The sequence below is a fragment of the Phaenicophaeus curvirostris genome, chromosome Z, assembly GCF_032191515.1.
Source record: "Phaenicophaeus curvirostris isolate KB17595 chromosome Z, BPBGC_Pcur_1.0, whole genome shotgun sequence".
Taxonomy (NCBI): domain Eukaryota; kingdom Metazoa; phylum Chordata; class Aves; order Cuculiformes; family Cuculidae; genus Phaenicophaeus; species Phaenicophaeus curvirostris.
In genome coordinates, this window is record NC_091431.1 from 13,659,142 (window position 1) to 13,685,987 (window position 26,846).

Consider the following 26,846-nt stretch of genomic DNA (forward strand, 5'->3'; position numbering starts at 1 on the left):
TGGGTGTGTTGGTTGACAGCGACTGAACATGAGCCAGCAGTGTGCCCAGGTGGCCAAGAAGGCCAATGGCATCTTGGCTTGGATCAGAAACGGCGTGACCAGGAGGTCCAGGGAGGTTATCCTCCCTCTGTACTCGGCACTGGTGAGACCGCTCCTTGAATCCTGTGTTCAGTTCTGGGCCCCTCACCACAAGAAGGATGTTGAGGCTCCGGAGCGAGTCCAGAGAAGAGCGACAAAGCTGGTGAGGGGGCTGGAGAACAGGCCTTATGAGGAGTGGCTGAGAGAGCTGGGGTTGTTTAGCCTGGAGAAGAGGAGGCTGAGGGGAGACCTTATTGCTCCCTACTTCTACCTGAAGAGAGGTTGTGGAGAGGAGGGAGCTGGGCTCTTCTCCCAAGTGACGGGGGACAGGACAAGAGGGAATGGCCTCCAGCTCCGCCAGGGGAGTTTCAGGCTCGACATAAGGAAAAAATTCTTCACTGAAAGGGTCATTAGGCACTGGAACAGTCTGCCCAGGGAGGTGGTTGACTCGTCTTCCCTGGAGGTGTTCAAGGTGAGGGTGGATGAGATGCTGAGGGGCATGGTTTAGAGATTGGTGGGAATGGTTGGACTCGATGATCCAGTGGTGATTCTATGATTGTATGATTCTATGATTTTTACCATCGTTTTCTATACTGAGTTCCTCTCAGTGAGTATTGAGAGCTGACACAGAAGGTAAAGTCACTTTCCAAAAGGGGTACTGACAGCTTATTTGAATGAAACTTTGGAGAGTGTTTCCAAGTCTTCTTTAATGTGCCTGTGGCTCCTTTATCTTCCCTGTCATTGAATATCATTTATTTTTCTACTCACATAAACTAAACATGTTCATTAGCTTATCTTCTCAGACAGCTATTGAATTCCAGATTCAGAAGATCATAACTGCATAGTTTTAAGTTGCACATTTTTCAAAGGTGAACAGTATGGTCACTTATGGTACATACTTTTACAGTCATATGGCATGCTAAACTTAGCTGCTTTAATGTTTACCTTCAGCCATATATTTCTCTCTTTGTTTTCCCCTGCTCACACACTAAAAAAAATAATAATTTCTATTAAAGAAATTCCCTCAGTATTATTTAAATATATATAGCCACACTATCATTGCTCCCCTTACACAGTGTCCATTACTAAGCTACTTCTCGTTCATGAGCTACTCACGTTGATTACAATGCACATTAACAGTTGTCCGAAATAGGACGCATTAAAGACTTCTATTGATTGTAAGTAACAACTGCAGTTTATTATATTTCTGTAATTCACATGACTTCTGAGAACTACTTCTGAGTTATTTAAATGATTCAACATCTGTCAATTTGTCTATAATGCATTTCAACAGCAATGTGAATTATATATGAATCTTTCACAATCCAGTTAATATTCATGTTTCCAAAGATATAGATAGGAGTTTGCTAAAGAGGTAACTCGGGCCATAGTGTCCTTGTTATCTTTGGAAAACATCCTGCTCTTTGGGAAGCTTGATGTAATTACCTTTCACTTTTATCTCTTTAGCTAAATCCTTTTCTGCTTCACTGGAAGATGTGCTGTGCTGAAAAGAATGACAGTATATTTTTTCCTGCTTGCCTCAATCTTATTTTTCACTAGTTTATCAGATATTTGGAATCTATTAGGATGCACAGAGCATTAGAATGACCTGGCTACATAAATAGGGGGATATTATAGGTCTACCATCTAGTATCAACTCTTTTAGCATGACTATGTATAGTATTTAGTATAAGAAAACATAGGAAATAAAGCAGGATTACCATTACAGAAAGAGCAGGATCAGAACAGGATTAGTAATTTATAATATATAAATTCTTATTACAAGTATTTTACAAAAATTTTCTTCCAGGTGCACTCAACATTATAGGATCAGAAAATAATGCAAAGGTATGGCATATTAGTCAGGATTTTACATGGATAAATTTAGAAAACAGCAGCAATAATGAATCTTCTTAGACCAAAATAAGGTGGTAGGATCATTTAGGGTTATTTTACATCTTAGTTTTTCCAGGGTAATAACGGCAGTTACATTGTTGAGTTCTTGAACTATTCATGCAGTTCCCAAACTGTCTCAAACCTTTGTCGATCAGTTGAGGTAAGACTTTTGATTAAGTACCTAATCTTCATACCTTTATGTACTAGTATGAATCTATCTTTCTTTCCTGTACATGAATGTATAACTTTCTATCTGTATGGCCTTCTTTTGTTTAGCCACTTAAGTGTGTAATTAAGTAAAATTGCTGCTATCTTTTACTGTGAAATCCTCCTGGCTGAGATTTGTTCCTTGAATATTCGTGACTTTCCAGCTAGTGTCCAGAGATCAATGTTATCTTGTTAACAGGACTGAATAAAGTCTAATAGTGGAGTATCTAATAAGAGGGCCACATAGAACAATCAATTACTATTAAAATGTGCTGTATAGCCATTTCCAGAGAAGACAGACTGACATGGGCTCTTCTCTGTTTTGTTCCCCACCCCCCCTTCCTTTTTCTTCTTACTCAGTGCTTCCTGACAACCTATATGCCTAATTTTTAACCAACTCAGTGTCAGGAAGTCATCAAGAAACCTTTTTGAGATACTAAGGATTAAGATAAATGGGCAATAACTCATTAAAAAGTCAAAGAAAAGAAACCTTTGTTAGCATTCCATTACCAATCTTACATCTGATAACAAACACCTTGGTAAAAGTGATCACATGGAGTCTGCACTGCTGGGCTCCTTACAGGCCCACCTTTCAACATTCCAGTATTTGAACTAATGGAGTCTAATTGACTAACAGTTACTTATCATCACTTTCATAGGAAAAAACAAAATATTGCCTTGAAAAAACATTTTTTTCAGTGGTTTATATGACTCCATGTAGGGGAATATAAGCCTCAGACAGCCTTTACTAAAAAGTAAAAGATCATTTTGGAAATCATTTTTAAAGTTTTCAGAAGTAATTGTTAGTCTCTAAATCTATATGTGGCGTAACATATGTGACAAACACTAAGTTAACACTTTAGATACTAGTTAATACAGTAATATTAAGAAGTCCTTTACTTAACCAATGTTGTCCAGTAGGTAATCCCACTAGATTGCAAACTAAAAATGTAATTTTCTGCCTGCATAAGCACTGTAACTACTACATACTCTCAAGCTTACTATTTGCTAATGCTTTACTCTGTTTTCTAAACTGAAATTTTGTTGATGTGTTTGAAGAATTTAGTTAAGTATATGTGTATTTTTTAAAGCCCTATTTCATTGTAAATTACAGTGGCAATTATCACAACATGCTTTTATCTCCAACTGACTGACAATAAGCATCCTCCTAGTCATGAGCAGTTTCCTGCCAATCAGGCACATGATAAATCCAAAAGTTTCCTGCAGTAAATTCATGTCAAGGTCATTTTAGTGTAGCATAATAAATAACTGCAGGATAAAGGGTCCCTTAAGCATACATAAAAATGGTAGGAAAGAGATGGAAAACAGGAGTCCAAGGCAGTGTCTTCCTGCTGCTTGTGTTGCTGCACCAGGGGAACAGGCAGCTTATTGTGTAACTCAAATGTTAGGTAATAACCAGCTGATATGACATTTTGCAGTCAGAAAATATGCAGCTGGTGTCAGAACAAAGTCATTCTCTTACAGGACTTTGTCTGCAGAAAATTTATCTTCAGGGAAATCAAATTAAATAGAAATTGTCTTAAAATTGCATTGTGGAAACCTAGACCACCCCTAGAACAATGGTGACATCATTTTCAGAAAAGAAAAAAGTTCTGCTGGCCTTATTGCATGATAGAGAGGGATTACTGAAACTTCGGAACACTATATTCAGATTGTGCCAGGGTAGCCTCTTTTTATTAATCAAAAAATGAAACCCCCACAGATTTAGGATGGTTGCAGTGTTACAGAGGTGGTAAGCCTTGCTTTGAGTTTCCACGAGACATCTGTAGAAGCAAAGCTGTTGGTGTTGCCTTTCTGCCTGAGGCTGCTGTCTTACAGTACAACTGGCAGAAGCAAAATGTGTGAGCACTATTCAGCTGTCACAAAATGAAGTATGTTAGTGTAACACACTGATGAATCACAAACTTGGACATACGAGATTATATACTCGGAGGGTTGCACAGCTTTCAAACACTTTGGCTGTCAGCAAGAGAAAAGCAGGTAGGGCATACAAAAGCTTTGGATAATGGATATTGCTGTAGAACCTTTGTGCATTTTTCTGGTATGAACAAAGTAAGAGACACTGCCATCTCTTCTGTAAGTCAGTGCTTTTCAGAATCTTTTACCTTCCTATTCTATCTTCCAGAATTCCATGGAAGAAAGAGGGAGAAAATCTACTTATTTAAACAGTAGTGTCTATTTATTGTTTTGCTCTTCTGTATGTACTCATTCTTACTTCAGGATAATATAAGAGTCTGAAGAACTTGCAGATCTTCTGTTTCACTGAGAATGATGGGATAGCCTACTACCTAATTAGGCTTCCACCATCTCTTCCCTTTCACGATTTCCTTCAGATGGTGGCCTGACCTGCTGGATGTTTCGGATACCACATGCATCACGTTCACTTTGAGTCAAACATATATCACGCAATTCCAGTACATTTGACTTGTGCTTTATGCCCTCATCTTATGACTTATTAAACTGGGTAATGGTTTGGAAATTCAAAGAAGTGACTACTATGCTCTGTTCTGATTTCTCATAGACTGTTTCTGCAACTCTACCTGTTTAAGTAATTATTCTTTACTCTGGACCTAGGCATAAAACTATTAGAAACCAAGATTTAAATGGGCATTGATCAGTAGGAGGTACAGAAGTATCTGTACAACATTTGAGAAATGTTGGTCATTTTAAGTCATGACTATGATCTTTTCTCTGTATGTATTAGACCTCTGAACTTTTCTGAGTGATAACATTCTACAGAAACACTTGCCAGATACTAGAATCTGTCTGTTAATTTTGATACAGGTATCTACAATATAGAGATACGGTTAAGAAATCAATAATGAACAATGCAATGACCACAGCACCACATATAACACTAGGGACATCATCAATGGTTGGCCAGCCACAGACTAACAGGATACTCAAGTAACTACTCCAGCATTTAAAGTCTGCACTTACCAACCTCCACAACACTAGAGCAACTGGGGCCTGTGAAGCCTTCAGGACATTCGCATGAGTAGAAGTCATCATTCAGCCCTGACAGACAGATCCCACCATTTTTGCATGGGTTGGAGTCACACACATCCCCTGTTGGTTAAAGGAAAAACAAGACACTTGTAGAAAACTTCCCAAAAGGTATGTGCATGCTCTAAGTATGGTAGATCACTGATAACCAAGAATAGAAAGGAATGACAACCTCTATATCTTTTGGATAACTTTTGGCTAATTCAGTTTTATATTTAATTAACAACACATTTCTGTATAATCATCTTCCCCTAGACATCTACTGCATAAAATGTGATCCTCTTAGACGCACTGACAGCTATTCACTTGCAAAAGATAGTAATAAACACTAAATAAAAATAATTGTGTGCTTTCTCTTATTTGAAGTCTTTACAATGTCTTCTTGGAAACGAATTTACCCAGGATTTAACCTCTCCAGACTCCCTTCAACATAAAGCTGAATGGTGGTTTCAATTCAGGCTACTAGCTTATTACTAGGTTCATAAGCAAAGAATCATGTCTGCGGTTACATCATCAGGTACTCCACAATTATGCACTCTTAGATCACCAAAACAGCACAGAGTGGATCCAGATCAAATATTGGCACACAGCTATATTTCTGCTAAACATGGAGCACAATACTCAGGTCAGCAGTGTGCTTTTATGCTGGCTTTATATCAGTCACACAAAGATCAATAATAGGCAAACCCAGGATAAAGTGTAACACTACTGACTAATGCCATTGAAGTGTTTTGAGCAATTTAATTCTAATGCTAAGTTTATATCCAGTCAATGCTCTGTGCCCAGAGCTGCTGTATGTTCACACTGTGCCCTGAGGGAGTCACTCACTATGACTTGTAACACAGCAACCCCATGGCAGAGATGGAGGCTAAAGGACTTGAGATGCCATCGTCCCTCAGTGCTCCCTGACAGTCCCCTCCACATCCCAAGTAACTTTGTAGAGTTCTCTCACAATTCCTTTTGACTGCAGAATGAGAAAAAAAAAAATCAGTTAGAAAGCAAGCTACACTTTCCTTCAAAACTACGCTATGCTATGACCCAGATATGCTTCAAAACTCCCTGGGACACAGGGCAAGTAATGGAACAGTGGGTAGCTTCAGCCTGCCTAAATAATGCTACACAAGTAGATTTTGCTTAACCTGCAACTGCTCTTCAGTGAAGACACTCTATCCAATTAGCAGTGAGGGGTTCAACAACAGAAAACTGTTAAGTCTGAAAGATGCACCACAAGGCTGCTTCATATACTCAGAATTTGAACATCTCTCCAGTATTACCAGTATGTACAACACATTATTTTGATTTCCTATCTAATATTATTTGAAAAGGCTTTCAAGAAGAGATATAAAAGAAAGAACACAATGTCTGTTCAATCCTTGCAATTGCTCGGTATTAACACCCTTAAAGAACCCTACCTTATCACAGTTCAACAAATACACAGAAACACAGGTTGCATCCTGTCCCCAGTGAGATAACTGGAAGGAATTCTGAAGAATGCCCTAGGCCTTGGCCAGCTTTAATTTAATATTATTTCTCAAATTGTTACATATTTATATAGGTGCATTTTTTTATCTATCTCAAGCTTCACCTTACAAGACAGATCACTGTTCTCTATTGCATAGTACAGTCTTTAGAAATACAAATCATTTTTGCAGTACTGTTTAGTTTTGCAAAATTTTTGCATGTGCACCTTAAAGAAACTTCTGCAGATAGGTAATTATTAAAAAATAAGTACATTATTTTATATGTGGGTTGGTGTTTTGGTTTTTTTTTCAATTGAGAAGTTGCCAGTCTTTTGCCATGTGAAGAGGTATAGAAATCCACTTGTTTATGTCAGTAGTACTATATTATAATATATTTTGGACTGTATTGGTAGCAAGGGAACTCAAAATGTTTTCAATTCCCTTCTGGTGCATAGACTTCAGATTACTGTCTGTTGTGAGAATTCTCACCTAATCATCACTTAATATATTTAACTGATGTACAAAACTGCCTTTATAAAGTCTGATCTCTAGTTGTGGGTTAGTTTACTGGATTGTTAATTGTATTTAATTTTAAGTTGTCAGCTTTAGGCTGCCTTCATGACACAGAGAAATATCACATGTCTGCATTCTTGGTATTAACAGTTTTGTCTTGAAGATAGTCAAGCTCATGGAGAAGTAGGTCTGTCTGAAAAGAGGCAATGACATAGGACATTACCTGTCTAATGATTAGACATTATCTGTCTTCCTAACTGAATCTAAGTCAAGATTTCTCACTATCAGCACTTGCTGCATTATTGGGGTAGCATAAGATGCTTGTTTATTACTTCATAGGTCTTGGATATTTAGTTGTGAAAGAACAACTATTATTAACTTAAAAGCTTTGAGAACCTTATTCCCATACATTTAATTGAATTAATACATTAAATAGTATCTGGAGTAGCGACATTTATTATGCAAATCCATATGGATACTCCATTTAAAATGAAAGGGGACTGTTTTGCTAGATTCAGTGTTCTGCAATATCACAAAGGAAAAGAAAGATAAAAAGACAAAATATTGTTTCCATTTGTAAGTTTTAAATTGACTAACAAGCAGAATGCACCCCTAGTTCTCCATTATATTTTCAGAAACTGAAATCCTGCTTTGACTAAAGCATGCACACTTAACTGTGGTTTTCATTTGACTGAAAATTCATGTTGGCTTTTTCAGTCTGAAGCAAAGTGACTCGACCTGCAATTTGGGACTAATAAAGCAGATGCTGTCCTCTAACAACAGCATTTATTTCCATGCTCGGGGAATAACTGCATTAAGTGCTCTTTTGACTCATAACCTTGGCCCAAATTCTACTGTCAGTCACGAATGTAGATTTTTAATTGTCACTGTATCACATCACAGAAATAAAATAATACACCTCTACAGAAAATGGGCAGTAAAAAAAAAAAAAAAAAGGAGGACAGAAATCAAAAATCTTCAACAAAAAAATATCTATCCTGTCTAATTCATGTAATGCTAAACAGGGAGAATCTGTACTTCAAACAACAATGGTTAAAAAAATGCCATTACATAATGTCAATGACGATGCAGTCAGAGAAATGAGCAAGTTCAGGTACAAGTGAGCAATAATTCTGCTGAAGAAAAGACGTTAGGTCGTGCAAATTTGCATACCAAAATTAGTGAAACTCACTAAAAATGTTAGTACCTTTATTTATGACTTAGTGCCTGTGAAACTGTGCAGAACAAGAGAAACATCACCTTTACATCAACGATGCTCCCCTCAATTTACATTTTGTGTCTCTTGAGAGACCATTCATATTGAAATATTGAAATCTGATTTGTTACACATATTACTCAGTTTGATGAATAAATTTTAATTGTACAGGCTCTGTTCTTTATTAGAAAAGTTCATACAGGTGCACTTTGTTTTAACATAACTGATTAATGGATTTGTTATCATTAAACTACTATGTTGCATAGGACACAACTTTTAACACAACAGTAGTTTTAGAATTTAGCTTTAGAGTTATGGTAAATGGAATAGTAAAATAAACCAAAAGAAAGAATTATGTGCTTTACATTAACTCTTATGTAACTGTGCTCTGTACTGTTGAACTTCCAGTTATAGGTTATATGTTGTTCATGCAACAGACTGTACAATTTGATAAATTTCTGTAAATTAAAAAAAAAAAAGAGCCTAAGAGGAATTCCGTTATTAAAAAAAATATAACTAAAAGGCATTAATATTGTAGCTTTACTGAAATGGCTTGAAAAGGGTCAAATGTCAATTAAAAACAATAGTTCATGTTTTTCTTTACTATGTCTGACTAACCCTGCAGTTCTTATCACGTGGCTACTCAGGCATTAAAGTATGTGTCAAGACTGTATATAAAATATGTACTTCAGCTATTACTGCCTTTACTTCATCCTTAGGAAAATCTCGGTAAAATCTCACCTCATCCAGCTATTGAAATTTGGTTCAAGCATTCGTAAAAGTGTACCAGCAAAGGATGTGCTCACATGCTGCTACCCAAAGCTGCCAGAAGTCATGAACACTTTTAATTTTCCTGTTTTAGATGTCCCTTGCTTTGAAGTGATGTAGCTTATATTATGTATACATGTATACACAGATACTTATTTCCTCCTTTTGCATAACATCATGGATGGAAGAGAGCAGATAAACTATTTAAATGATCATGAGGATACTAAGTTTGTGGGATTTTTTTTCCTTTTTATTTCTCCTCCTATCTTTAATTTCTTCAGAACATTCTTAAATCAAGTAAGTCTTTGAGCGAACCGTCCACTCTCTCTTTGGAAAACACACTTGGTTAAGAGAAATAAAAATACAACAAAAAGAATAAAATTAGAATGAGACCCACGCATACTCAAAATCAGAATTTTAATTAAGAATTCTCCTTACTTCTCCAAACTTGGAAAAAATATGCATAGGAAAACTCAAATAAAATGGCGATATATTTGCTCCCTTATAACAATGATGCTTTTTTTTAGAGACTATGACGGCCTTAGTACATACTGAATAACACTATCAGTGAATCTGCAACTCTTCTATTAAGAGCCACACATATGCCATAATCTTTTCAACAAAATACTGAATGTACAACTATTGCTACTTTCCACAAGCAGTTAATGGTGAGAAGGAGAGCAAAAATTGTAAACCCATTCTTTGTCAAACTTTACACTTTTGTGTAGCATATTTCTTTAAACCCCATAAAATGTTACGTGATTCTTCACTGAAGAGTGCAACACTTTGCTTGACAGCAGAGGACAACCTGAGAAAAGGAACTCAGCTGCTGTGTATGAATAATGCAGCACACCATGATGGTAACAGTTAGCCATCAATCCTTGTCAAGAGCAGCAATTCGTAGAGTTTATAAAACCACTTTTTGTGATATGAAAGTTAAAGAAGATGTACTGGGTACCATTCAGAATCACCTGCAAGCACTGCTTTGTAAAGCACTCCTTGTTGTAAAAGCACATACACTAGACAGCTACCATTAGTATATGCAAATCAGTTCACAGTTCACTAATGTTTGCCAAGGAAAAAACATAAAAATAGTTACTTACTCCAACATAAAACTATTTACTCTTTAACGTGAGAGAACGGGAATACCCACCAAGAGCTAAGATACAGTATCATGACATAGGAGAATAATTTCAGTCTCTAAACACAAAATCATAAGCCTGAAATAAACATAGTTTCCTTCAGCTATCTTATAAGATAGTTATAACTGTAATGAATGATAACTGTTACAATGTCTGGCAGAAGTCTTACTGTGAGAAACATCTGCTTGACACATATGAAATGGTGACAAAGAAAGAAAGATGTCTTCAAAAAATTGCAAAGATTCATAAGATTTCAAATTGCACAGAAAGAAGTGATAGAAGAAAGATGACTTGCATATTCAGGCACATTTTCTTCCATAATTTAAATGGGAAATGTCCATGGAAAAACTCAACTCTATTTATTCTTTTGTGTAATGTGCATTAATTGTAACTATGAACGCAATTACTGTGCAATGAATATAAATGTAATGAAATTTTTAAAAAATCCAACCTAATACTGAGGTAAACATACTGATAGCTGTGGGAGTTCAAGAAGGTGCTAACACTCACTAAAACAAAAGGTATGACAAAATTTACAGGTAAACAGTTGCAAATGTAATGACATATGATTTCAGGGTGCTAGCCATGCAAGGTATTAGGGAGACATAATACTTTACTCATATGGGTATTATGTAGCTCAAGTATTTGGTTTTATCATTGATAGGAAGGGGTGGACAATCATTCCTACCTGAAATAGAAGGCATATTTTTATCCAATTTGCTATATTGCCACATGAAATACAGCTTATTTTAAAAGCTCTCTCTAAAGAAATAAAATTAATACCTATTCCCTTTCATGAGAATAAAACTTGTTACAAAGAAGAAATCTCCAGCTGGTACCAAAGAACAAACAACCCAGAAAACAGGAAGTCAATAGAGATTTGGTCTAGGGACAGTAAAAGAAGCCCAGAAGAACAACTAAACTTCAGACGAAGACTGAGAAGGTAGTTATTCCCAGCAGAGTTAAAATAAGTTTTCAGAAAAAAAAGCTTTAATATTTTTCTGATTCATAGAATCATCAGAATACTGTCCAAGTTCAAATCTGTTTCTCCAAAACTGAGCCACTACTGAGAGGCAGAACCATAAAATCATATTGAAGATACACCTGTGTAAACATGTAAAGTATAAGCACGAATACAGATGATCTTTGCAGTTCTTTTAAGAAACATGTAAGATGTACTTTCAAATTTCAGTGAGGTAACAATTTTTTTTTTATCTAAGGTAAAAAAAGAGTTGAATAATTAACTTGTATACCATATAATTTCAAAGGGAAGTTAAAGTTTCTAGAAACCAATATATGTCATTTCATTGTGCTTGTTTTCCAGCATGATTTGCATACTATGCAGGTAGAAGGTTCAACTAACTTTCTAACTGGAAGATTGTTTAAGTGGTTTTAGAAAATTCATATATCATGAACTCTAAATGTCCATCTATTAATTGGATGGGAAAAGTTACAGGTGAATGTAAATCTCAGAAAAATAAATTCATGATTGTATCACAGTTTTCTTTACAATGGAGGTAGTTGCTGGTTCTTTTGAAAGACTCTGGGATCAAGAGACGCTATGTATTTAAACAAGCTGTAGCTTGTAGTTGTGGGAGAGAAATGCAACACACTCCTGTAAACCAGGTGTAAACATTTCTTTAAATTTAATTTTTTCTAGTCTTGTAATTTAAGGGAGTGAACCAGCTGATTTTTGAAAACCAAAAATTTTTAGAGATAGTATTGCAAAAAGAAAATCAGATTATTCTAAGCAGAAAATTCTCATTTGAATACCACTCTGGGACTGGACTAAAACATTAATCCTGAGTGAAGTTGAAGGACTGAATTAAGCTTTGGATTTAGTCTAGTGGTACAATACTGTAAAAGTGTGTCCCTACTTTGAGGGTTACAGTAGAGCCCTAAAGTAATGTCTGTAGAGATTAATTTCTGTCATAATAAATTGCCTTCTGCCTTAAAAAAGTATAATCTCTTCCATTTCTAAAAGCCTACCATGTGAGCTACTTTATTTGTTTGAAAGTGAAACTGCAGTAGGTCACTGTACTTCAGCCTGCTGTTACAGACTTTTTAAGCATCTGATGTTTGACAATATGAAATACAACCAGAAACAGAAAACAGCTATAAAAGTAAATTATCTTTTTCATAGGTTGCAGAGAGTTCATTTCTATGCCAACTGGCTCTGCTGGGAAAAAGATGAACTACTCCTGTCATTTCAAATCTTTACTAGTAAAAAATGAATCAAAAGTCATTAAAGGAGGAATATGGTTATATAACACACTTCTGAATATTTTTACAACTTGTTAAAAAATTTTCACGCACAAACTGTCACGAGGATTTGGGGAAAGCTGTCATCAGTTGACATACTGTTTCATCAAAGCAAAACATATATTCCCTCAAACTGATCAGCTGATGGTATCAGAAACACACCAGCCCTAGCATCCAAAATCAGCTAACAGCAGTGATGCTTCCTATACAAACAGGGAGACAGGTGATAAATGCCTTTAATGAAGATGCTCTAATCCCTATCCATACAACTTTCCACAACATCTTTTCTCAACATACACAACTGAGCTCGCAAAAATTACCTAGGCACTCCTTGCACATGTTTATTTCATTTCGGCTGTCATTCACGTCAGCCAATTTTATACAATTATTTGCTACTTGCTTATACTCAATGTGAACTAACCTGTGTTTCTGCATCTGTTCAGATCTCTGGAGTGAGTGAGGTTTATAAAAAGGGAAAGAACAAGAGCTTAAACTGAGGCTTTCCATACAAGGCACTTAGGCTAAACTGTCTCTCTGTTGAGATGTTTTGTTCAATTAAACTTTCAGGGATGGCAGGAATAGATCAGTCAAGACAGGAATATATTATTATTTCCAGTCACCTGTCCTTTGTTTTTAAAGATGATCAGTAGATTTTTAGGACTATGTCCACTTGGAATGTCTCAGTAAATAAAATATTTACATTTCTTGACAGAAATTACTCTGCCTTGCAGATCTCCTGATACAGCTTCTGTGATTTCTGTCAAAAATCAGCTGGGCTGCTGCAGGCTTCTCCACTAACAGCTAGTGGGCTCCACTTCCCTGACCATTATATGTTTAGTACAGGGATCTACATTTCTTATTTGACTTAATCTACGCTGAGCTTTTGATTGTTAGCTCTTCCTAAATCTTTCTTCAAAATATTCATGGTTTCCACAGTTTTCTAAATGCCTCTACTCCCTAATCAGAAAACAAGTCAGACACACAGAAACTTCTCTCTTGACACCCTCTGTTTTCCATGGACACAAAATCCATGCAAGCAGTCAACTCAGCAGCACAGCTTGAAGGGTGCCCTTTAAAATAAGCAGTCTTAAGTGGTTTAAACTCCACTAGACAGGCAACAGCTTCCCTCTTCCATTTCCTTATGGACTAAGAGCATTCGGGTACACATATTCTTACATCACTCGACAGTTACATTTCCAGCTGTTGCTTCCATTCTATCATCAAAGCAAAATGGTTTAAAAGCAAACCCCACTTACTGTGGAATTTTCACTTTCAAAGACACATTCCCAGTTTTCATCCACACATAAAATCTCAGTTTCACCTATCAATTTCTCTTTCTTACGTTCCACCACTTTTGAGGTTAGCAGTTTGGAAGTACTATGATGCGTGTCTATGTGCATACGCACACACACACTGACACATATATTTAGATCCATATTTACATACTCATATGCACTTCATATATGTGGAAATGAAAGTGTTTTGTTTTCCCTGTTTGCCCTATATGGGATGTATTCAGGCACTGGTTGCTTGGTGATTATTAATCTCAGCACTGGTGAATTCATCTTTTTCCATCCTACGTAAATTTTGAAAGCAAAGCAATTAAAAAGTCACCATTTACAGATTTTAAAACTCTAATTACATTTCGTGATAACCTCCTTTCTTCATCAAAATGAAATGTCTTAAACTAATATGAAGCCTAAATATATTGTATTAATTGATGTCTAGTTACTTCTGTTCTCGGATATACACTCTTAAATAGCTTCTTTGGTCACATTTTTTACAAGAGTTGTCAATGCTATTGAAGAAATGGGCAGCATTTAATATCTCAAGATAGGTATCCAAAATACACACCATACAGAATTTATAATTCATTTTAAAAAAATTTGAAAAATCACCTAAGTACCAAGTGCATCCCATAAAATCCCCTAAATACAGGCCTACATATAAACAAAAATACATATGGTTATAAAAACCATAAACAAATTCACCTCCAGCAAGTTTCAGAATGTATATTCTGAGGAATACTTTCTGTTTTCAAGCAATATTCCAAACTGCAAAATATGTCTGAAAATATACCATATGAAGCAGTCAGCACTGGCTGTGTCTAAATCAGAAAACAGCCTGGCACAATGTGAGCAGATCAGAATTTCAAAGCATGCAATGCTCAGGCCTCTGTATCTACACTATATGAAGTCTATGGAATTTTTTATTTGATCACAGAATCACAGAGTCATGGAATCATTAAGGTTAGAAAAGACCTTTAAGATTATCTAATCCAACTGTTAGCCAACATCACCATGCCTACTAAACCATGTCTTGAAATGCCACATATACACGCTTTTTCAACAATTCCAGGGAAGGAGACTCCACCACTTCCACAGACCGTCTGTTCCAAAGTTTCACCACTCTTTTGGTAAAGAACGTTTTTTCTAATATCCAATCTAAACCTCCCCTAGTGCAATTTGAGGCCATTCCATCTCATACTATCACTTGACATGCACAACTTTCCCCAGGAACATATGTTGTATATCTGTTTTGTTCTCAAAACTGGGTAGACCATTGAAACTAAAAATAATCCTGTTCTGAGGCATATAGAGATGTGCTGCCTTTTGGGTGGGAGGGTGGGGAGGTGGGCATGTTTGATTGCTGCTGATCAAATGCACTTCCCTCCACACGATTTGACTGTGCCCAAGTGACCAATTGTTGGTTCAGACCCTTCAGTAACTATTAGGATCTCCACCGAGTACAGATTCTATTCTGATGTCTTTGGGAATGTAATCCAGCTCATGCCCATCAAACCTCCTCAGTAAGAGAAAGCAAAGTGAGCATAGGATGTGGAGCCAATCAAGAGATTCACTTTCAAAGCCCACTAGCACACTAGATAACCATTTTAACAAATGTGCGGGTACTGAACACTCTTTCCTATGTGAACATTTTCTACAATGAGCTCTTCTATTATATCAAACCCTGCAGCTAAAGAGAATAAAACAAAATATTCTGCAAGTTTCCATTGTTATAATTAGGCCATCTTACTGCATTCATTTCATGCATTTTTCTTTGGCCATACAGATATTTAAATCTATCACCATGAAAGCTCTGTGACCATCAAAAAAGACATGTCACCTAAGGAGATACGACAGTATTGCTGGTTTTCATCATTTTCTTTCTGAATTTACAGGAAGGTAACAGTACTGGTTGCACTCAGAATAGTAATTAGGTGATGAATATATGTGTCCCTCCAGTGGAAGTTATGAAATAATAAGGGCATTACAGCTGTCAGCTACAATAAAGAAGTGATTCTGTTTATTTTGGAAAATGCAGCTGGCAGTAACATATAAGCTCTGTGGACGAATGATGCAAACCCTTCTGGTAATCTTTGCTAAGAGTCTAGAAAGAAGAAAAGATGCAAATTTTACCTTATTTGTTTAAGTTTGTTCAGTAATAGAATAAATTCTGAAACTTCTGCACATATGAAGACTCTAGTAGAGATTATATAGGATATTGTTACTTGTATAAGGTTTCTTCTCTCCCTTAACTTTCCCCAAATACAATATAAAATTAGATGAAACAATATATCTATGAGGCAAGAACTGAGTGTGAACCTCCAAGAGCATGTAGCAGCATGTGACACAAATGTACCTAAAACAAGGACTTAGCCAAAGTGGTAAATTGGATTACATAAAACCTTTTGATGGTCACTGTTGTTTCATGCACATTGCATTACACTTAATCGTCTAGCACAGACCTGACCTTAAGCAACCACCTGGCTTCACTGCCCTGCAGCTTTCCCCAGTTTTTCTTTCACACTGACCATACAAGCACTCTAAGTTGAGCTCCAAGGACACTTTAATATTTGGTTTAAGGGAAAGTTAAGTAATTAAATAATTTGTGTATGTTGGGACCTTTTCTCAGTCTGGCCACACTGCACTAACAAACTGTATTCTTGGCAGTGCTTTTAGATTTATTTTTATTTTCTAGTGTTATTTGTAATCCAAACCTAAACAAAGATGGGTATGTGCTTTCTGTTTGCTGCTTGGTATGGGGTAAGACAGGAAAATGAAGACTTGGGAATAGCCAATGAAAAAGAATAAGAAAGATAGAAGTCTGGCAGAGAAGGCTATAAATGAAAGATATTCACAAATGGAGTGTCTGAGAATGTGATGGGTTTAGTACATCGTAAGAGGGACCTTAACTGTTATTTTAATAATAGTAACTATAGATTCTTGACTATTAATCTAAACAATTATACTGTTTCAGCTTCTGAACATAAGCAGATATTCCTACAAGAACTGGTTTCTTGCCTGGCATAGCAAGGCAAACAAAATCCCTGATCTGCAGAACTGAAATGCACTATAATTACTTCTAGTTTCAAGGCCAAGTCATTGACCTACCCTTCCGCATCCCACACACATCAGAAATTCAACAGCATGTCTTAGGCAGACCTGAAAATAAAGCTAGTCTCTTGCTCTGGCTTAATTAGTAGGAAAAAGAAAAAGGAAGGTGTGCCTGAACAGCCTGCTATTTTGGGGGGGAGGTGTCTGTGGCTTTGCTTTATTAACTACATCCAGGTAGTGTTAATGTGATTAATTATGTATACAATGTCCACAGTGTATTTTTGAAATTCAATTGCTGTTCTGTGGCACTTAACAGCATCCTGAATCTGCATATACAGCATGTATTTTTAAAAACACAGGACTAGGCAGAGTGAAAACATAAAAGGAAGGGAAAATTACTACAAAGGAGGTGAAAATAGTGAATATTATTAATGTATATGTTGAATAAATAAAATCTATTAAAGAAAATTAATGCCTTCTTTCATCAAGCAGAGAAGAACAAAAGGATGAAGGTGATTACAGTTTAATAGGTACAATAAAAGTTATAAGCCTCTGTCACTGTACATCAATGCTTTCTGATCTTTTTCCACTTTCTTCACTCCTACCATCTGCAAACACGGGATGCTGGCAGAAGACTGTACCTTTTTTAGAGTAAGAACAATGTATGGTGCTAGCACTACACCAATACAACATGTGTATTATTTGCACATACACACACACATATGTATATAAAGTATAAAATATATGAAGTATACAAAATAAAATTCTAGATCAATGCCACCTTCAGGAACAAATAGAAGCTCCAGAATGGAAAAGACTCCTGGACATAGATATCTTTCATCTCAGAAGACTTCATGAAAGTACAGTTTCTCATGGACAAAAAAAAATTATGGAAAATTAACTTGCTCTGTAAAACATCAGAAACCTTCAAGCTAAAGAGATGAAAGAACGATGATTCTATTTCTCATTTAAGTCTGAGATAAGAGTAGATTGAATTTACTGTACTTTAAAAAAAACCATTATGATACTATGATACTATAAGATTATGTGGAAGTCTGCTCAAGCCATTCCATTGTTTTAGCAGAGGAAATAAATATATTAATAGAAAAAAATAATTCAGATTTAGACAGCTAGTTTAAACTCTAGAGTTATGGATAGAATTGCTAGGGTTTTTTTATTATATATGAAGAGTTTTTAAACAGGCAAAACACAGAAATAGTACAATTCAAGAGAGATTGGGGGTGTTAATGCTTTCAAATATACAATTCACAACTGTATTTTAAATTGTTCAATTCTCAGCAATTATTTACAGTAATTACTGCAGTTAGAAATTCAGATGGTGGTTCTCAACGGATTTCTTTCTACAAAAAAAATCTTAAAATTAAAGATGATTTTAAAAGAAAAGTCAGTAATCTTTGTCACGACACATTTGAGTTTCTGATATTGGGAATAAAATAGCTCCTAATCAAAACAGAAGTACTATACATCTACGAAGCCTTCCAATTTCAATGAATCAACAGCTGCTGACACAAAAATGTTTTGTGGAATACTCCTGAGAAGTAAAGCTTCCCTTCTAATGAGAACAGCTGCTCCTTCTCACATGCCATCTCTATAATATAGAAAGTACCTAAAACCACTCTCTCCCAATTCATTATAAAATCTTCCTCCAGGACACATACAGAAAATAAGCATATAGAAGTATAAAGCCTTAAGTGTAAAAGTGTATACTTTGTGGGACTGAATGCATTTTTGTGTTCTAGTGTAAAACTCCAGGGGACTGAATGCAGCTTATTTTGCTGACCCACAATAACTAGTGAGATCCACACAGCAGAGCAAAATCACCACCAGCCTCCTACTTCTTTCTGTCCTTCTATGTCAACTTATTTCCAAATGTGATCATACAATTAACTTCATTTAGTTTCTTTCTCTTTCCCCAAATACAGAATGAAGACCCACGCTTTAACTTATAGATGTCATTTTTTTTTTTTATTGTTTGCTGCAGTTATCCAGTAATTTATGCCAACAACAAAGAACACAGTAGGTAAGCACAACAGGCGATTAGAGAAATCTCGTTATTCAGGGACAGGAAATATAAAAGAGCTATTGTGGGTACAGTGATAGATTGCTACTGCCTGATCTTGAAAAACTGAGGGACTACAATAAAAGAGACTGATAAACAGAATATAACAGTGTAGTCTGAAATTCAATGTATTTTTCTCAAACGAAGTTATTAACAACAACCCAGGAGCTCATTACGGAATTCTTTTTTTTTTTGCCCTCTATTTGTGGGCCTCATTAAAGGAGTCACTCATTATTTTGTGCGTGTTGTAGTTGTGTGTTTGCCACTGGAACCTTCCATTTCTTTTTTCCTAAAAGGACAGGCTATTTTTTTTTCTTTGTAACAGCTAATGATTCATCCCCAAACTCAAATTATTGCCACTAGCCCTGTGCATGCCTCTGTACTGCCCAGGGACCCATGCCATGGACCAGGATCACAATGGGTTAACTACTGTCATTTATTTGTTTTGATCTTGACCTCAAGCTAACTATCTGAAAATACGTTTTACTAAGCTGATTCAGGCCTACCACAAGGCAATCACATCTGAAGTTAGTTGCCATTGTGGAGCTAGAACATTATCCCCACCCTAAATTTGGTTTCTCACCATCAGAGCTGAAGGCAGAAGCTGTTGTTTTGCAAAAGCTCCATAGCCAGGACACTGGCAGCGTTTCCCTTGATTATGTTGACTCATTACCAGCAAAGAGGAGTACATAATGCACAGCAGTGCTGAATATCCTGAATGATAAAAGCAGTATTTGCATAACACTTGGCACTCCTGCAGGTTTAAGGCCTAATAAATCTCCCAGGGAAGTCAATAGCAAAAGTATTCCAAAAAGCTGGATCACACCACAGGTGCTCGAGACCTCTATGTCAGGAGCTGTTATGCAATAACTTATAATGAAAACAGCCAAATTGGTTTAAATCCAAATGATACTTGCATCACTCTTGTGCAAGTCCAAAGCAACTCCAGTAATTTGATGGTGTTATTCCTGTTTGATATTGTCAACAGAAGTAGCATGTGAATCGTCTCCATTGCTTGATTATAGACACCAAAACAATTTCTTAAAAAAGTTCATAGGATTTTATTTCCTTGTAGTATTGCTTCTATCCTTTCCTCCTATTTCCTGCCTCACTTTATTTTTTTATACTTGCAGTGTTTAAATCACATTTTCTATTTCTTATAAGCTTCTGATTAGCTCTTCTTTTTTCAACCCCATTTATTTTTATTTGATCTTCATCCAGTCAGTAGGATTTACTTTTTGATTTCTGTACAGCCTGTTACAATTTGCCACTTGTTACTTACCTGCTATTATTTTCTTGCTTTGTAGTTTAAAGCTATTATTTTTAGAAGTATGTACACACTTTTCAGCCCTTCAGTGTGTTCTAGTGGCATATCAGTTTTGCCTCAGTTGTATTCCTGATTGCAAGTAACAAAGTCAGAAATTGCTGTAAATAACTCCTGCTAGTCTTCCTTAGTTCAAGCATTTAAGATGTATCTAGGACAATTCATAGAAATTACGAAAAGCTAATTGTCCTCTGTTTGCATTTGTGCTATATGAAAAGGTCTAAAAGGGGTGAGACAGTCATTACGCTGGGTAAAGGTATTTGCTGGAGTATCCTGCTACATCATTCAGAAATAAAGTGGTTTTGATATATGAAAGCTGCATTCAAAGTATTAGGACATTGCACACAGTTCAAGACAAGTCACTTCAAACAACAATTTCAAAATTTTTCAACCTGGTTCTTCTTTACAAATCTACTCTGGTATATGGCTGAAAAGAAAACAAGGCAGCAGCTGCCAAGTAAGCCTAAGAACATAGTCCGAAATGCTTGGCTACTGAAAGCAACTACAATGCATTACAATAGAAAGCACCTTGAAAAATTATAGATCAAAGCGAGACAGTAATGCACTCCACTACAGTAATTTATTTTCTTGAAACATGCTATGATTAAATGAAAGTAAGCAAGAAGTAAATTTGGTAGGTTTCCTTGTCAAAAGTGCAATAAAGACAACAGGTCTTCTCAGAAAACATATTAGCATGCAGTAAAAACATGTAGTAAAATCCAAAGTTGTTAAAAGAAAATAAAAACATAGAAAGCAGAATATTATTGTTAAAGCAGTTTTTATCTTCAAAATCACTGTTTTAAAATTGTAGTTTTAAGCACTTGCAGAAAATACTTACCTTTCAGTAGCAGGAAATATAAGTTGCATGAACTTGTATTTCCCAGGGTACTATATTGCTTCTATTTGTTATAGAAAAAATATCACTACCTCCATAGAATCTACTTCCTCATAAATCCATCAGATATCTAGTACTAAAAAAATCTGATATTTTCTCATAGATAAGGTCCAGAGGTTATTGATTAGCTTTTTGTAAGTAAACCCACTCTTATTGAAATACAAATTTGACTAAACAGAAAAAAACACAGATTATTAAAAATGATGTGTGGAACCAACAAAAACATCTTTGCCTGTAGCCATTGTAAAAAATAAATAAATCAAAAAACACCATAAAAATATTACAAGTCCTATAAATCTCTTTCCCCTAGGTAACTCATCAAATCTGCACGCTGTTGTGGTGAAGAGAAAATTGACAGACACCCCTACATTCTTCTTCTAGAAGTACATTAAGCACTTTTGTTATGCTATCCAGACTTTATATAAACAAATTCCTCTCTAAACAAATTTGGCATGTGACTGGATGTTTTCTGTTAGCTTGCTTTTTTTTTTGTTTTGGTTTTTGCGTGCCCCTCCTTGTTACTATCCGGGTCTATGTTTTAGATGAACATAATATAAAAGCAGAAGCATCAAATACTTATCTTTTCAATGACAAAACATAACAGAGAATCTTTTTTCAGTGCATTGCCAGTTCAAAAGATCCCATTAGACAGAAGGAAAGGATCTCTTAGGGCACTGGTTAGAACACCTCTCATTTGTGTCCTCAATTCCTTCTGGGAAAAGTCAGAATCATTGGAGTTGAAATGATGGCAGCTGAACTTGAGTATTGTTCTGTGGCAGTACTACAGTATTAGTAAGTGGGGTTTTTGTGTTTGTTTTTTTTTTCTTTCCCTAAGAGGAGTAAAGGGGAAATTCAAGACCTGTTGGACTTAAGAGCTAAAAGCCAGTCTACAATATGTGTTCTCTTGCATGCTGATGCACTTTGTTATGGGCTGCTGCCCTGATACAATTCAAGTAAGAAAAAAGAGATCTTATCCCTTGATAGCAATTCACAGGTAATTTTTTTTTTTTTTAAAAAAACACCACTAACAACCAAACAAGTATTTTTCCATATGGTTATTTAAAGAATGCTATTTCAGTTACTTCCCTAGGAAGAACTGGAGTTCAGCCTTGAGAAAGACTGCTGCAGTGTGTTTAGATGCCCTAGCAGTTGGCCAAAGGGTTTGACTCATAAAAAGGAAAACTATTTGGACTACCTGAGGACTAACAACCAATCATGTGAGCAGTCAATGCTTTTCCCTGCGATAACCACAGATACTAACATTTCTACACAGACTGCAAGTCATCCTAAGACTGCACAGTACTTTCACAAAACATGATAGCATGCCTTAAAGAAGTGATTCTTAAGTGTTAGCTTCCATTTCTAGATCTTCTGAATAGGAAGGGTTATGATAATCCTAACATTTCCAAGATTTACCAGACTTAAAGTGTAATCTGTTCCACGGACATCAAAGGGGCTCTTCAAAGACATAGCAGCCTACCTCTGCAGAGCAGCTTGCAGACTTTGTGCTTCAGGTCTTGAATACTAAATTACACAGAAGCCAAGATTATGTATGCTCCCAAACTAAACCACTTTTATACATTCATGACTAATTGTAAATCTGAAATTCATAATTCTTCACAAATTTACTACTTGTATCATTTTGGCATTTGGGCCATTTAGCTAATGCCATTATCTTCCCCAACTGTTTGGACAGAGACACATGCAAAATAGGACTGGAATAATAAATTGGTAAGGAGTGTCATAGATTAGTAATTTACAATATCCCTAAATTTAGAGCATCTGTCTCTGTTTCTGTCTGAAGCCACTCAGAGAGAACAAGTTTGTTTTCTGATCTTTCTCCATGTGTCCTACTCTTCTTATTTTCTTAGCTCTCCATAGTCAAAATGAAAACCACACAGCACAGTGTCAACAACATGATCCCTTGAAATCAACACATCACACACTCCACCTGTAATACGAGGAAGTGGATTTATAATAGAATACTGTAGTTTTATGTCTAGCCTGATGCAAGATTTAAGCTTGAATCAAACAAATATGAATCTCACCCTCTGGTCAAACTTCCACAAAGAGTTTAGTTTTTTAATTTCTTAGATTTTCCTATGAAATTCCCTTTTGTCAATGAATACCAGACAATCTTTAGCTTGGACTGCTCTGCTGCCGTGTAGCAAATATTTAATGACCTGAGCATATATCCCATACAAATACGTGATAAATGATGCAAAAAATTGTACTGTGAAAAATGCCAGAAAAGCATACTTCATACAGTGACCGTTTCTGTGTCTGCTGTTGCCCAGCCTTCAGCAGGGACACAAAGGAGACAGTCCTGTGCATGGGTCGTGCACAGCATACTGTTAAACCACCAGCAACCAGAGGGCCATGTTATAGTGAAAAAGATGCTGTGACTTCTCATTGTCAAGGCAAGAGGTAGTAGGTGTGAAATAACATTTTCTCCTCCAGGGCTTTCCTGGAATTTCGTGATTAGCATGTTAAAAACCTGGGAGAAGTCATAATAATTCTAGTTTCTAAATATAAAATACACTAAGAAGACAGTGCCTATGTTTTTATTACTTGTTCATGAGACTAGAATTCTGCTTACAGAGTTTGTAAGACTGTCTAGAAACTTGTTTTTTGAAGAATGATACTCTTGTGAGGCTTTCTTTCAATAATGGTAAATATCAAGAGATATATTTGTATGTTAAATGGCATCAAATTATCTCTATTACTAGCATATTCAGGAAGCACTGATTATACATGAGAGGCTTATAAGGCTGTTGCTACTTTCCAGTTCATGTCCAAAGGCATTAAAAAAATTAACAAAAATAAAGGCTTAAAGGATACACTGCTGACACATTAGTGATTCCTTAGTTGGGTACCTACAAGTCATAACCTGGTGAATTACTTAACCTCAGTTATAAATAGGATGTTTTTTCAACTGAGAATAAACTTAAGAACTCCTTTTCAGTGTGCAATATAAACCCATACTTTTTTCTTTCAAATTTTATTCAGACACATGCACTTCTCATGCCTTGATTTTTATCTGTAGCTCTATTAAAATAAAGTGGGAAAAATTTCATCAAAGTCAATGGGCTGATGCAGGAATAAATGTGGTGTAAGGAAAATAATTAAGCTCATTCTTTTATCACTTATGGAGAAACAAAGTTGTTTCCTAGTGTAACTAAGCATGTATTTAGTGCAAATAAACCAAAAACCTGGCCAAACAAAACCTGGCCAAAGAAACCTCTAACAAAGTCCAGGTTATGACTCCAATTTACTACGACAGACAAGTGACTCACTCCCTGCTGTATGGGTTCTGCATATTATCATTTAAGGTCTTTTCCAACAATTACAATATAACTGAAGTTGATTTTCTGCAAAGAGAGTTAGATGAAGACAAATATCCAGACCTAACCCATGCATCCCTTCTGCAATTGCAGCAGACATAAGGCAGTATTTGTTTTCATGATACGGGAGATGAGAAACACAGGAGAATAGGCCCAGACTATCTTAATTCTCATTTCTCAGTACCTTCTGGAAGAAAAACGTTCTGCATGGCTACTCCCAACATGACTGACTATTCCTCCTGTTCCAGCTCAGCTGAGCTGCCATCGCACCATTTTTGCACATAGTCATTTTTTTTCAGTTCCTCCAAGAACATTTGTAGGCCAGAATATTAAACTGTGAAAAAAAGATTATTTGGATAATCTCTGTGTACTTCTCATGCAATGAGCCAACAGCTACTTTTTCACCTGTAACACGTTTAATCTCTACTCTTTCGTCTGTAGTCCTATCTTAAATATATTTTTTTCTTCAAGCATATAGAAATTAAAAAGCGGGAAAAAAATTAGAAGGCACTGAAAGACAACATCAGATAAGCCAAACTGACTACCAATAGATTTTCAGCCATTTAATAGTTTTGTTATTATTACCCTACCCATAGCAAAAAAAAAAAAAAAAAAGGATCTGGCCTATAGGTAGGGAAATTTCCAAAGAGATCTTTTTTTGCAGTCAGGTCATGTTCTCTCTGTTCCTTTAAAAGATCAATGAAGTTTACTAAACAAAAAACTACAAGTTTGTTACACAGAAGCTGTTGAGAAAAGTCATTATTAGGGTATGGTAACTTGTTTTGAGACCTTATATTGACATGGCTATGAATGTTGTTACAACACAACATAAAGATATATATAACATTCATTTGGCTGGTGAATTTTCCTTTTTATGATTCAATATTGTTCAGTGTCCCTCAGCACAAAGTCCTACATGGAAATTATTTGGAAAACATGTGTTTCTCACTTAAACTTGACATTAAATTATCATTACTATATTTCAGTTTTTTTGTGGAAAAAACAGTCCTCACTCTAAGCTTGCATTCATGTAGTTATTAATTCAGAGATACTCTAAGAAAAAATGAAGACAGAAAGAAATTTTAGTTAAGTGCCTTACTGAGAAATTAACGAAACTAAAGACAAATATGGTACGTAAAGAATGCAGTCAGAAAGGTTATTATTTAATAGTATTATAAATATAAATAAATAATTTCCTAGGTTAATTTTCAAGGACTCAAACTGACTATTTGAATTAATACAATTTCTGGATTTTACCAGAAAGAGCATCACTACAAATCATAATTAAGTACTTTAATAGTATCTAAATATTTATGTGGCTTCTGAGAATATAGACATGTTGGCCTTATGTCAAAGCCATTAAAAAATGGTCCTAAAGGATGCAGCCGTCTGGCTATGGGAACTTTCAAGCTCTTAATTTTCTTCAGATTTCAGCTTGCAAAGAGTAGCTAGTATACAAACAAATCACTGCAATGGCTCCAGAAATGAATTTATCACTAATACAATCAAGGGTGACAACCGACATTTTGTAAGTAATTGCATCTCAAGTGAGGTCCAAAAAACACATAAGCTACAGCTGAAGTAATGAACAATCACAGTAATTTATGATGAAATATGATTATTATGATGAATCATAGTAATTTATGATGAAATCTGTAACTCTCCAGGATTGCCATGAAAGCCTGATGTGTGAGATGAAAGCAGAGCATTAACTACATTTTTAAGCTATTCAAATTATTTGCATATACAGGTATAGAACTTTTTAAACTATTTAATTTTCCATTTTAACTCCTATCTGATTTAGGTTGTTTTGTTCATTTTTGGTATTTTTTATTTTTTATGAGACAAGCAAAGATACATAAAGAAATATTCTAGCCTATGTTATCCACTGCATGTGAATAGTTCTTATTGAAAGCTCATGATATGTACAGTACGGGAGCTATGAATGCCAATATGCCAGCTCTTCTAAATGTTAGCCTACCACCAACAAACTGAAAAGACAGGTTGGAATATAAATATCATACCTTTTTCTTTGCAGTCCATTTACCCAATGTATGCTTCTAGAGATAATAGGATAATAGGATAGACTAGGATAATATAATAGATTTATACTGTATTTTCTTACATACAGGATCCTACCACTAAAAGCATTTACATGATTAACATCAATTTAAAACCAGTTTTTGAATGAGCCTGTCTAAACTGTACCTTCAAGCCAAACCTCATAAGAAAGTCATCATCTTTTACAGAATAACTGGAATGTAGTACTGTTGGACTAAAAAACAAATCCCATCACA

The 26,846-nt window shown here is 35.6% G+C and overlaps 1 protein-coding gene across 1 annotated transcript in view; it reads right to left on the reverse strand.

Annotated features, from left to right (window-relative positions):
• EDIL3 (EGF like repeats and discoidin domains 3) overlaps positions 1-26,846 on the reverse strand; it is a 253,055-nt gene that overhangs the window by 170,075 nt on the left and 56,134 nt on the right. Inside the window, exon 2 of the mRNA XM_069880337.1 lies at positions 5,143-5,271. Within this exon, the coding sequence (XP_069736438.1) occupies positions 5,143-5,271 (129 nt within the window). The remainder of the gene's footprint in view (positions 1-5,142; positions 5,272-26,846) is intronic.